This window comes from Oryx dammah, unplaced genomic scaffold (assembly GCF_014754425.2).
Source record: "Oryx dammah isolate SB20612 unplaced genomic scaffold, SCBI_Odam_1.1 HiC_scaffold_15, whole genome shotgun sequence".
NCBI lineage: Eukaryota > Metazoa > Chordata > Mammalia > Artiodactyla > Bovidae > Oryx > Oryx dammah.
The window spans coordinates 42,974,369-42,986,768 of NW_024070199.1; the positions used below are offsets into that span (position 1 = coordinate 42,974,369).

At 49.2% G+C, this 12,400-nt stretch overlaps 1 protein-coding gene across 3 annotated transcripts in view; it reads left to right on the forward strand.

Annotated features, from left to right (window-relative positions):
- The window catches only part of DPP3 (dipeptidyl peptidase 3), a 31,489-nt gene extending 20,443 nt beyond the window's left edge, over positions 1–11,046 (forward strand). For 2 of the 3 annotated variants that reach the window (XM_040256378.1, XM_040256377.1), the window contains exons 13-18: positions 970–1,032; positions 1,132–1,256; positions 1,382–1,502; positions 2,893–3,072; positions 7,690–7,852; positions 10,511–11,046. In XM_040256378.1, coding sequence (XP_040112312.1) covers positions 970–1,032; positions 1,132–1,256; positions 1,382–1,502; positions 2,893–3,072; positions 7,690–7,852; positions 10,511–10,662 — 804 coding nt within the window. In that variant the 3' untranslated portion in view covers positions 10,663–11,046. Of the gene's footprint in view, positions 1–969; positions 1,033–1,131; positions 1,257–1,381; positions 1,503–2,892; positions 3,073–6,418; positions 7,172–7,689; positions 7,853–10,510 lie in introns of those variants that run through there. The other variant, XM_040256379.1, reaches the window with a different exon arrangement.
- The last annotated feature ends 1,354 nt before the right edge of the window (positions 11,047–12,400 follow it).

The window sequence follows — 12,400 nt, forward strand, 5'->3', positions numbered from 1 at the left end:
GGCTCTTGTGAGGAATAAAGGTGAAGCCCTGAAATTTGCCTGGTACCCAATAGGCCCTCTGGAAATGGGTGTTGTTGTTAAGAGACATTGTGCACAGATATTGTGTGCTCTAATTCTGCTCTGGGGTTCTTAGTCTCTGAACCTTAGGTTCCTCCTTTGTGAAGCGGGATAATAATAGAACCTTCCTAGGAAGATGACTCGGAGAAGGCAATTGCACCCCACTCCAGTACTCTTGCCTGGAAAATCCCATGGACAGAGGAGCCTGGTAGGCTGCAGTCCATGGGGTCACTAAGAGTCGGACACGACTGAGCAACTTCGCTTTCACTTTTCACTGTCATGCATTGGAGAAGGAAATGGCAACCCACTCCAGTGTTCTTGCCTGGAGAATCCCAGGGACGGCAGAGCCTGGTGGGCTGCCATCTATGGGTCGCACAGAGTTGGACACGACTGAAGCGACTTAGCAGCAGCAGCAGCAGCAGGAAGATGACTTAAAGGGTTAAAAGGCTGGTGCACGAATGACACTTGGCAAATGGAGAGGATGGTGAGGGTGCTGCTTTCAAGGCAGAGAATCACGTGCTGTGGCTTCTCTGCAGCAGAGGGACCACAAAGGTGAGGAGCCACCAGGCCTCATTGCCCACCCACTGGGACATCTCCAGCTGGGGTCTGGAGATACTGGGTCTGGGTCTTCACGTGACTTTCTGCAGGTCTCTCTCCCTGATCCCTGGCCCATAGTGTTGCTCTCTGTGCAGCGGGGTAGGTGCCTCAGGTTCTTCTACCTCTGGGGGCTCTGAGAGGTGTCACAGAGCAGGTGTGGAGGCCACCGCGTGTCATGGACCTGCCTCTCCTGCTGTCTGCTCGCTGCTGCCTGGCTGCCTTTCTGAGCCCCTTGGATCTCCGGCTGAAGGCCTAACCTGGGCCCCGGGGTACCCCACCCTCACCTGCCCAAAGTTCATGACCCTTCTCCTGCAGGATGAGAAAGGAGCATTCAATTTCGACCAGGAGACCGTGATCAACCCGGAGACAGGGGAGCAGGTGAGGGTGGCCTGGGTGGAGCTCCAGGGTACGGGGAGGGGGCGCCCAGGTAGAGTGGCAGCCACCCCGAAAGCCTGCTTCCTGGGCTCCCCCTCCCAGATCCAGAGCTGGTACCGGAGCGGCGAGACCTGGGACAGCAAGTTCAGCACCATCGCCTCCAGCTACGAAGAGTGCCGAGCGGAGAGCGTGGGCCTCTATCTCTGCCTCCACCCCCGAGTGCTGGAGTATGAGCCGCAGCCCCGGGGTGGGGAGTGGGGGTGCTCCTCTGTGGATGGGGGGTGCTGGCAGGGAGGGCAGGGCCCAGGCCGCCTCTGACCCTGCTCCCCCACCTCTTCCCTCGCTCCCCCAGGATCTTTGGCTTTGAGGGGGCTGATGCGGAAGATGTGGTCTACGTAAACTGGCTCAACATGGTTCGGGCTGGGCTGCTTGCTCTGGAGTTCTACACCCCTGAGGCCTCCAGCTGGAGACAGGTAGGGGCTGGGGGACCCCTCAGGAGGGAAGGGTCTGTCCTGGGGACCAAGACCAGGATTCTGGGTGTAGGGATGGGACAACTGTACCTACGAGGCACATGAACTGGGTTGATCCCAAACTCTACCACATGTGAGGACAAGTCACATCACTGTTGTAAGCCTCAGTGTTCCTGCCTGTGAAATGGGAGTAATCATCTTCTTGCCCACCTTTAAGGGAGAATCAGATGAGATCATGCTACTATGACCACTAGCAGATGATGCGTAGGACTCACTCTGTGCCACTAGGTTCTAACCAGCTTATATGAACTGACCCATTTGTCCCTAGTGACAACCTAGGTGGTAGGTACTGTTATTACCTTCCTTTTAGAGATGAGGAAATGGAGGCACAAAGAGATTAAATAACTTGCTGGCAAGTAACAGAGTCAGAATTTGAATCCAAGCAAACTGCCTCCAGAGCTGTTAGACTACGCTGTTTGGCTATGAGATGTACTTTGGAAACAGGGTAGGCAGGGACTTCCTTGGTGTTCCAGTGGCTAAGACTCTGCATTTCCGCTGCAGAGGGCCTGGGTTCAATACCTGGTTGGGGAACTAGATCCCACATGCCACGACTAAAGATTCTGCATGCCACAGCAAAGACCTGGTGCAGCCAAATTAATTGATTAATTAATTTAAAAAAAAGAAATTCAAAGAAAAATTAAAATTAAAAAAAAAAAAAAAGAAACAGGGTAAGCAATAGAAATCTTTTAAAAAGTCACTGAAGTCTGTTTTGAGGAGGCAATATTGGGTCATCAAAAGAACACACATTTTAGAGTCAGGAAACTTGGGTTAGTCCTTGTTCTCTCTTACCAGCTGTGTGACGCTGAGCAAGTCACTTCCCCTCTCTGGGCCTCTGTTTTGTCATCTGTAAACTGGGAATTATGATGCCCTCTTGATCCCACAGAACTGACTGCAAACAGGATTGTGGAGGAGAAAGTGGCTCAGGATAGCAAGGAACCCCTGGGGTAACTGCTGTCATCAGGGCAGGGTGTGGAGCAGAAGAGGGCAGGGTGGGTGACGAGGGGACACAAGGCTCTGGGTCCTGCCTGGAAATGGCCTCACCATGCCCCAGGGCAGCCTGCCCTTCCTTGTGAGAGGAAAAGGGAAGCATTTGAGGGGAGAGGAATTAAACACCAAAGGACCCACAGGGTGGGAAAGGATAAAATGACAATAATGATTGACAGTTAGCAAGCACATACGATACATCAGGCCTTGGAACGAACTCTTGATACTGGGTTGGCCAAAGAGATCATTCCCACAACATCTTAAGGAGAAACCTCAGCGAGTTTTTTGGCCAACTCAATACTTCTTATCTTGGGCCTACAAATGATTCCTTTCTCTTTGGCCCTGGCAGGCCCATATGCAGGCCCGGTTTGTGATCCTGAGGGTCTTGCTGGAGGCTGGTGAGGGATTGGTTACCGTCACTCCCACCACAGGCTCCGATGGGCGCCCCGATGCCCGGGTCCGCCTTGACCGCGACAAGATCCGGACGGTGGGCAAACCTGCCTTGGAGAGGTTCCTGCGGAGACTCCAGGTAAGCAGGGGCCTCTTGCCTCGGAGGCTCCCTCCAACTCAGCCTGGCTGCGCACTCTGTAACAGGGAAGGCTTCTTGGAAGGTTGTGTTTAAGCCGGAAATGGGAGTGCCAAGGAGGAAGCAGCTGTGAAAAGATCTGAGTGCAGAAGAATCAGAGCGTAAAGGCTGGTCTTGGGACTGGAAGGAGCTTTAGTGGGTTGAGGGACAAAAAGGAGGAAGCCTGGAGCTTGGTGAGTGAAGGAGGGTAAGACAGTGTTCACTGCAGTCCTGGTTTCTCTCCCATGTTGGGATGTTTAGAGTCAGGAGACCTTTTGGGGTTCTGGTGCCAGGACTAACCAGCTGTGTAATTGCCTTGCTGCCCTCCACTTTTCTCATCTGTTAAATATATCACCTGCCTCACCTGGTGGGAATTCAATGAAACAACATATATACGGAACTGAGCAATAAAATGGAGAAGGCAATAGCACCCTACTCCAGTACGCTTGCCTGGCAAATCCCATGGACGGAGGAGCCTGGTAGGCTTCAGTCCATGGGGTCACTAAGAGTCTAACATGACTGAGCGACTTCACTTTCACTTTTTATTTTCATGCATTGGAGATGAACATGGCAACCCACTCCAGTGTTCTTGCCTGGAGAATCCCAGGGACGGGGGAGCCTGGTGTGCTGCCATCCATGGGGTCACACATAGTCAGACACGACTGAAGCGACTTAGCAGCAGCAAAGCAATAAAAATCACGTTATCCAAGCCGGTGTGACACCAAGTGTGGTCCAGGGACTAACAGCAGCAGGAGTACCCAGAACATGCAGATTCTCAAGCCCCACCCCAGACCCCCTGATTCAGAAACTCTGAGTGAGAGGCCCCAAAACCTGCATGTTTACTAGCCTTCCAGGTGATCCTGACACTCAGCAAGGCTGGAGAACCCCTGATGGTGACCCACTCCTTACTGGGCAGTGCCTTCCATCAGAACAGGGTCCTACTGCCTTTGCCAACCTGAAGAAGGCCCAGCCTTCAATTCAGCAAATATCTCTCTACGATTATACTCCCACCTATTTCCAGAAGGGATTTAAGGCATTTTTTCCTTAAAAGATATGTGTTTGGCCATGAAAGTAAAATAAAATTAGAAATGAAAAAATATTAGCTGCCCAAGGCAGTGCCATGTCCCAGATTTGATTGTGGAATAGAAAGCAGACATTCATGGGAAAATGAGTGAACTCTCAATAAAGTCTAGAGTTTAGTTAAGAGTAACGTACACATTTTGCCCAATGTTGACAACAGATGAAACTGGGCCAGGAGCCCATGGGAACTCTCTGGGCTATCTTTGTGGCTTTTCTGTAAATCGAAAATTATTCCAAAACAGTTTATTAATAATAATGTCACTAGATAAAGGAATCAAATCCACCAAACCCTAGGCCAGTATTGAACTGTGACTTAGTAGTGACTGAACACAGAGCATTCCGTCTTAGAGACTGAAGCAGGTGGATCTTTGTCCAGGATCATTCATTCAGCAGAATGGACAGTGTCCACAGCGGTGGCTTTACAGAACATAGAGAACATGGAACAGGAGATACAGAACATGGAAGCATTTTTTGGTGTGGCTGTTTCCTTCACTAGCCCCCTAGGAAAACCCAAGAGCACAGCAAAGAGCTAGCCAGCAGGGAAGATGGAGGCTTTTCCACAGGGAAAGCCTTCAGCCACCGGATTACAAATAGTCATAGCTTTGGCTCACCCATATTGTAAAAACCGATGAGGTGAGATATAAATCTGTATTTCTGGCTTCTTGGAGGGCCAGCCATCAATAGACTTAACTCCCTGGAACTGAGCCGTGGCCACTGCGTTTGGCTATCTACACGTGCTCCACTCTCGTCTGCCAGGTTCACTTCCTGTTTCCTGTACCTGCCTTAGTCACTCACTCATGATGCCACCTGGCTCCCGTGGACACCCCTGTCGCCAGCTCTCTGGTTGAAGCTCCTGGTGGCTAACATGTCCACTTCATGAATCTATGTTCACACGCTGGGTGTTAAGTATTATGCAAAAGAGAGAAAGGTGAGACAGTCTCTCTAACCTTCCCCCAGGAGTTCCCAGTCAGTTTTAATTCCTGCAGAGCTAGGGAAAATCATTCTACCCCTGGGCCTAAGAGGAGGAGGCTTACCCAGAGGGTGCCCTAGTCCTACTTTGCCAGCGGCAAATTGGCAGAATAAGTAAGGATCAGAGCCACAAATGTCAGTTATCTGGAAGAGAGCCAACTAGATCTCTCAGTCCTAATCTTTATAATCACTGAAACTAAAAATAGGCAGCTTAAACAGCTTTTAGATCCAGCTGAAGATAAGAGAAGTTACAGAGCAGTGCATCATGTGTGCTAACTCACTTCAGTTGTGTCCAACTCTGTGCGACAGCAGGCTCCTCTGTCCATGGGATTCTCCAGGCAAGAGTACTGGAGTGGGTAGACATGCCCTTCTCCAGGGGATCTTCCTGACCCAGGAATTGAACCTAGGTCTCCTGCATTGCAGGTGGATTCTTTACTGTCTGAGCCACCTGGGGTGCCCAGAGCATGTAGCACAGAGACACAAAGATAGAAAATTTAGAAGAAATTAAGAGACATGGAGGAGGGAGACCCCTTGTAGTCCAGTGGCTGAGACTCTGTGCTCCCAATATTGGGGGCCTGGGTTTAATCCCTGGTTGGGGAACTAGATCTCACATGCCACAAATAAAGATCCCACATGCTACAAGAAAGATAAAAGATCACAACTAAGACCCAGTGCATGAAATAAATAAACATTAAAAAAAAAAAGACATGGAGGATAGTGTGAAAAGATCTAATGTACATGAACTGAAGTTCCAAGAAGAAAAGAGAGAGAAAAGAAGGAATTTTACAAGAGATAATGATTGAGCATTTCATAGAACTGATGAAAGACCCAACTCAGAAATCCAAAGAAGCTCAAGAAATTCCAAGAATGGCAAGCAAAATCTGTGTCTAGAAATATCAGAGCATAGAAATTCCCTGGTGGCCCAGTGGATAGGACTCTGCACTTCTACCTCAGGGGCACAGTTTCAGTCCCTGGTCGGGGAACTAAGATTTCACAAGCTGCACCATGTGGACAAGTAATACTGATAATGGTAACTTTTATTCATCAAAACTTACCATAAAGAAGGTGAGAAGATGCATCTTAAACTAGGATAGGGTGTTTATCACATATGAGTTAACAAAAGGTTAGCAGCTAAATATATAAAGAACTTTCCCCAAAAAGTGAAGAACAAACAGCCTAACAGAAAAATAGGCAAAACTCATGAACCGAAGAGGAAAATAAATAACCCACCAACTTGTGGGATGTTGTTCCATCTCATTAGTCATCAGGAAAACACAACTGAAACCACATGAGATTTCCACCCACCAGCTCAGCAACATGAAAACCTGTCAACATCACCCTGGTGAGCCGAGCCGGATGGACTGCCACCCCCCTGCCTCTGGGAGTGAAAACAGGTGCAGCAAGTCTGGAAAACAATGCGGGCATCATCCTTTAAGGATGAGCATTATCCAGACCTTGATTCTCCTGGGAAAACCTGCCCCTGATCACCAGGAGACATAGAATATGCCCAGAACAGCCTCGGAGGGCAAAAATCACAAGTTATACAGCAACAGTGGAAGAGACAGGACTGTGGCGTGTTTGTAAGTATAGCTACGGGACTATATACTGCACTCACAAACACACGCGAATCTCAGGCGTAATTCGAGCAGAAAAAGCAAATCACAGGATGTGGGCAAAAATGTAACATGAATTGAGAGTAAAACTCAGGGAAAACAAGAGGCTAGTAAGCACAAAGTCAAGTGCTGATTCCTCAGGCGGGGGAGGCCACGGGGTGCAGTCAGGGAGGGATGATGTGAATAGCTCTTAAGCTGGGTGCTGGTGGTATGGGTGTCATTCTTTATAAGGTAGGTACTGTATTTTTTTTTTTTTGAAATGTTTTTTACATGAAATGTTTTATTTTAAAAAGAGGGTGGGGACTTCCGTGGTTGACTCTGAGCTCGTACTGCAGGGAGTGAGAGTTCAATTTCTGGTCAGGGAAATAAAATCCCACACACCATGCAACCAAGAAAAAGTATTTATTGAACACTAAGAATATATTGGGCTTCCCGGGTGGCTCAGGTGATAAAGAATCTGCTGGCAGTGCAGGAGACCTGGGTTCGATCCCTGGGTTGGGAAGATCCCCTGGAGAAAGGAATGGCTACCCACTCCAATATTCTTACCTGGAAAATTCCATGGACAAAGGAGTCTGGCAGGCCATAGTCCACAGAGTTGCAAAGAGTTGGACACAACTGAGCGAATTTCACTCAAGAATATATTGTCTGAACATTTGTCACGGTAAAAATTTTAAAAAAATGTTTTAAAAAAGAAGATAATGTTACTACCCTCCTTGTGTACAGTTCAAGTGAGACAATCAAAGGGAACCATTAGCTTCACCTTATTATGGACCCTGCTCAGTGCTAACACGTGATCTGCATGCCCGCGAGACAGCAGATGCAGTCCAGGGCAGGGCACCGCTGGCCGTGGCTCTTGGCAAAGCCCCGTGAATGCACGGAGGGCGTCCATCCAAAGGCACTAACTCCTGCCTTCCCACAGGTGCTGAAGTCCACGGGGGATGTGGCCGGAGGCCGGGCCCTGTATGAGGGGTATGCAGCGGTCACCGATGCGCCCCCCGAGTGCTTCCTCTCCCTCAGGGACACGGTGCTGCTCCGAAAGGAAGCCCGGAAGCTCATCGTTCAGCCCAACACTCGCCTCGAAGGTAATGGACTCCTGGGCCCTGTGATAGAGGGCCCTCCAGGAGCACAAAGGAGGCCTGGAACTGACCCCGGAGCTCGGGAAAGGCTACTCGAGGTGGCTCCTGTCTTGCCCTCTCCCTCCCAGCCCAGTCCTCCCCATGCCATACCTCAGGCCCACACCTTCGCATCTACCACCACCACAGGCCACCCCCCCGCCACACACACACACACACACACACACACAGGGTCAGGCTGCTTGTGAGATGACAACAGGAGGTTGAGGGCAGCCAGCAGAGCAGGAGCTAGTGAAACAGACACACCCCGGGCCTTGGAGGAGGCCAGGCATCGTGCTGGAGAGTCAGGCCTGGTGGGGCCCAGGAGCGAGGTCACGTGAGGCAGAGAGGAGGCACCCAGCGGGCCGAGAGCAGTCAAGTCAGAGCAGAGGTCAGCAGCTCCGTGGTCCCTCTCCCCTCCTCAAGTGATGCTGCCGTTTCCAAAAGCCCTGACCCTGTCAGCCACGCACTTGTACCTTTTGTACTAAGAGCGTTTGCGCCTCCATAGTCATGGGTAAGTGTGAGAGTTAAATGCAATAATTACCTCCTCCTGGTGAGGAGAGAGCGTTTCAGAGGTTTAGCCTAAACTCTACTCTGGGGAATTCCCTGGCATCCCAGCGGTTAAGACTCAGCGCTTTCATTCCCGGGGCCTGTGTTCAATCCTGGGGGTGCCAGCACCCTGCTGCATTCACTCTCCTCTCATCCCTTGCCTCCCATTTCCTGACACTGGCATGTGAGGCACTTGAGACGAGGCGGTGCCAGGCTGTGGTTAAAACATGAGCTTCAGAACTGCTCTGCAACCTTGGCCTATTCACTTAACCTTTCTGAGCTTGGGTGTCTTCATTCATAAAGCCTGTGTGGATTGTGCGCTGACACTAGTGAACCTGTGTACTTCCTTCAAGTTCTAAGTGTATTCCAAGGATTAACCCTTTAAATACTCACAATACCCACTAAGGTATAGGTGTCATTACCCCCATTTTACAGATAGGGAAACCGAGGCACAGAGAGTCAGTTACTCAAGGCTTACAGCTTTTTACTGGAGGAACCAAGAGTCAGATTAAGAGCATTTGCTCCTCACTACGATAGTCATGGGAAGCTCTGAGGGTTAAATGAAATACTTACCTCCTCCTGGTGAGGAAAAAGCATGTAAAAGGTTTATTCCAAATTCTAGGGAATTCCCTGGTGGCCCAGTGGTTGGGACTTAGCGCTTCCACTGCCAGGGCTTGGTTTCAATCCCCCATGCAAGCTGCATGGTGCAGCCAAAAAAAATAAGAATAATTAAAATAAAAAAACACTTTAAAATAGTTAAAAAACAATATAAACTCCATTCTGTGCTCCAGAGGTGTCATGGGTTTGCCAGCCCTCTCCCCTGGCTCACCACCCTGCAGGCACACCCTCTGAGCTATCACCCAGCTTGCTCTTCTTCATGGCCCACAGGAGCTGCTCAGTGCCTGTCAGTGAGTGAGTGAGTGGATTATACCAGGCTCTCAGCAAGTGCCCATTACATGGACAAGATCATCATCGCTTTGACTGTCCAGCTCTGGGCAGGCCTTGGGGATGGACTCCTCACCTCAAGTCATTCTCAGCCCATTGCGAATAAGACAGAGAGAGAAATGGTCTTACAAGGGAAGTGTTCATGGGTGCCCAAAAGACACAAACAGTGGTCTGAACACTTAGAGAAGGGAAGATCATATCTACTTTTGAGAGAATTGGGGAAAGGTGGGTCTGGAGAGGAAGTAGGGGGCAAACTTTGAGGCCCAAAGAACAGGTTGAATTTTCAAAGGTGGTGATGATGGTGGTGATTATATTAATAGCTCACTTTTGAGGACTTCCATGTGCCAGAGTCTGGGTAAAAACTCTCCACGGATCAATTCCCAATAACTTAAATGAGGAAGTTTCCCCTTTTTCAGCTGGAAACTGAGACACAGAGGGGCTGTGTATTTGAGGTCACACAGTGAGTGGCTGGCAGGACCAGGATTTGAACTCGGGCTATCCAAGCTCAGAGCCTGTGCTCTTAGCTGCATACATCCCATAAGGCCACAGAGTACAATGAGGCACTGTGAGCAGGTAGAGAAGTGGAGGGATGTTAGAAGGAAGTGCTTCCCATGAGTATTCAGGAACACCACATAGGTTAGATAGGTGCCCTTGGAACAGCCTCAGTTGACAGATGAGGAAGTAGGTTCAGAGATCGTGATGCTTATGATAGCTAGCACTTGGTGAGTGTGCCCTCCACCCATTATATTATATTTAATCACCGCAGCTTCTTGAGAGATGTACTGTGCTTGCCCCCACTTTCCAGATGAGGAAACTGAGGCTTAGGTTAAGAAACTTGCCCAGGGCCCCACAGTAGATGGAGATGAAGCAGTTCCTGGACTGTAAGCTCCTGGAGGCCAAGGACTGTGTCTGTTTCACCTAACATGGCACTGTTGTAAATCTTTATTAAGTGAGTGAATGAATGCAGCAATTCATTGAATACTCCCCCTTTAATGTTTCCTATCTCATAGGATTATGGAATCAGTTTGGTAAAAACTCAGGAAGACAACTAGCTGCTTCTATGATTACGATTATGATTCTGTTTCCCTATTAAAACTGTTTTCTGCTGCTGTTTTTTCTCCATCTCCTCCCCAGGCTCAGAAGTACAACTTCTTGAGTACGAGGCCTCGGCTGCAGGCCTCATCCGATCCTTCTCTGAGCGCTTCCTAGAGGATGGGCCCGAGTTGGAGAAGATCCTCACCCAGCTGGCCACAGCTGATGCCCAGTGCTGGAAGTGTCCCCAGTGAAGCCCCACCTGGCCAGGCTTAAGGCACCTGTGAGGCCCCTCCCTAATTCAATCAAACCGAGGCTGTATGTGGCCCTCTTTTTGTGGGCCCAGGAGAGGGGCAGGAGCCTGGACCTTGGTGCTACCTCAGCCAGGGGTGGTGACACTAAACCCTTCCATTTGTCAGCACTTTCCAGCTTACCAGTGCTTCCCTTGTGTTATCTCATTTGATCTACACTGCCTTCTGCGGGGTGGGCAAGGCTCCTTGTCCGGCTTCCCAGATGAGGAAATACAAGTTCTGAGAAAGTGACCTGTCTAAATCCTGCAGGATTCAAAACCTCTCCCAATCCAGTGCTCTTCATGTATTACTTTTATAACCAGAAAAATAAATATTGGAAACCACCACCATCTTCACAATTTGTGTGGTTCTTCCTGGCCTTGGCCTCACGTCTCATTTGCTCCCAGCAGGGTGGTGGGATCAAGTCCTAGGGAGGGGGAAGGAGGGTCATTTTTAGGCTCCCATCAGCAACAGGATTTTGCCATCATCTCTAAATCTGGATATGCAGAGTCATGTGGGTGAACATAACATGATTTTTGCCATCCTCACTCATGGCTTTTCTTCTATTTTAAAGAAGAACCTAAAAACTGGAACTAAGATCATGGCTGTAGCCATGAAATTAAAAGACACTTGCGCCTTGAAAGAAAAGATATGACAAACCTAGATAGCATATTAAAAAGCAGCGACATCACTTTGCCAACAAAAGTCTGTATAGTCAAAGCTATGGTTTTTCCAGTAGTCATATATGGATGTGACAGTTGGACCATAAAGAAGGCTAAGAGCTGAAAAACTGATGCTTTCCGATAGTAGTGTTGGAGAAGACTCTTGGACAGCAAGGAGATCAAACCAGTCATTCCTTAAGGAAATCAATCCCAAATATTCACTGAAAGGACTGGTGGTGAAGCTGAAGCTCCATTACTTTGGCCACCTGATGTGAAATGCCGACTCATTAGAAAAGGCTCTGATGCTGGGGAAGATTGAAAGCAGGAGGAGAAGGGGGCAACAGAGGATGAGAAAGTTGGATGGCATCACTGATTCAATGGACATGAGTTTGAGCAAACTCCAGCAGATAGTGAAGGACAGGGAAGCCTGGCTTACTGTAGTCTGTAGGGTCGCAAAGAGTTGGACAAGACTGAGTGAACAGCAACAACAAAAAAAATTGGAACACCTCAATCCTAGAATTTAATCTCTCTGCCTTTTTCCCTTTTAATCTATTTTTGGCTGCTGGAGTACAGGCTCTAGGACTGAGGCTTCAGTACTTGCCACAGAGGGGCAGAGTCAGAAGTTGTGGCCAACACAGTTGCTCTGTGGCACGTGGGATCTTCCCAGACCAGATCTTTTTCTAAACGGAACAGGTGTTTCCTTCATTGGCAGACAGATAGTTTCTTTACCACTGAGCCACCAGGGAAGCCCAGGAGTTAATCCCTTAACCTTTGTGTTTTGTTTCTCTATCCTAGACCTCGAGAGTAAGCAGGGAAGAAAGGACGTGGCCCCCTTTCCACTCAGTTAACCGTCAGGATGAGCGGACGAGTTAGTTTTGCTGTTGATAAACCGGAGAAGGGCACCTCTCCAGGCCTCAAAGCTCGAGGGCCCCGTGGCTGAGCCAGAGGTGCAGGGCCTAGAAGCTCCTGATGGGAAGAATCAGAGATGAATTATAAATCGGAACGAGGGATTGCATCTCAGCTGGTAGAAACCCCGGCAA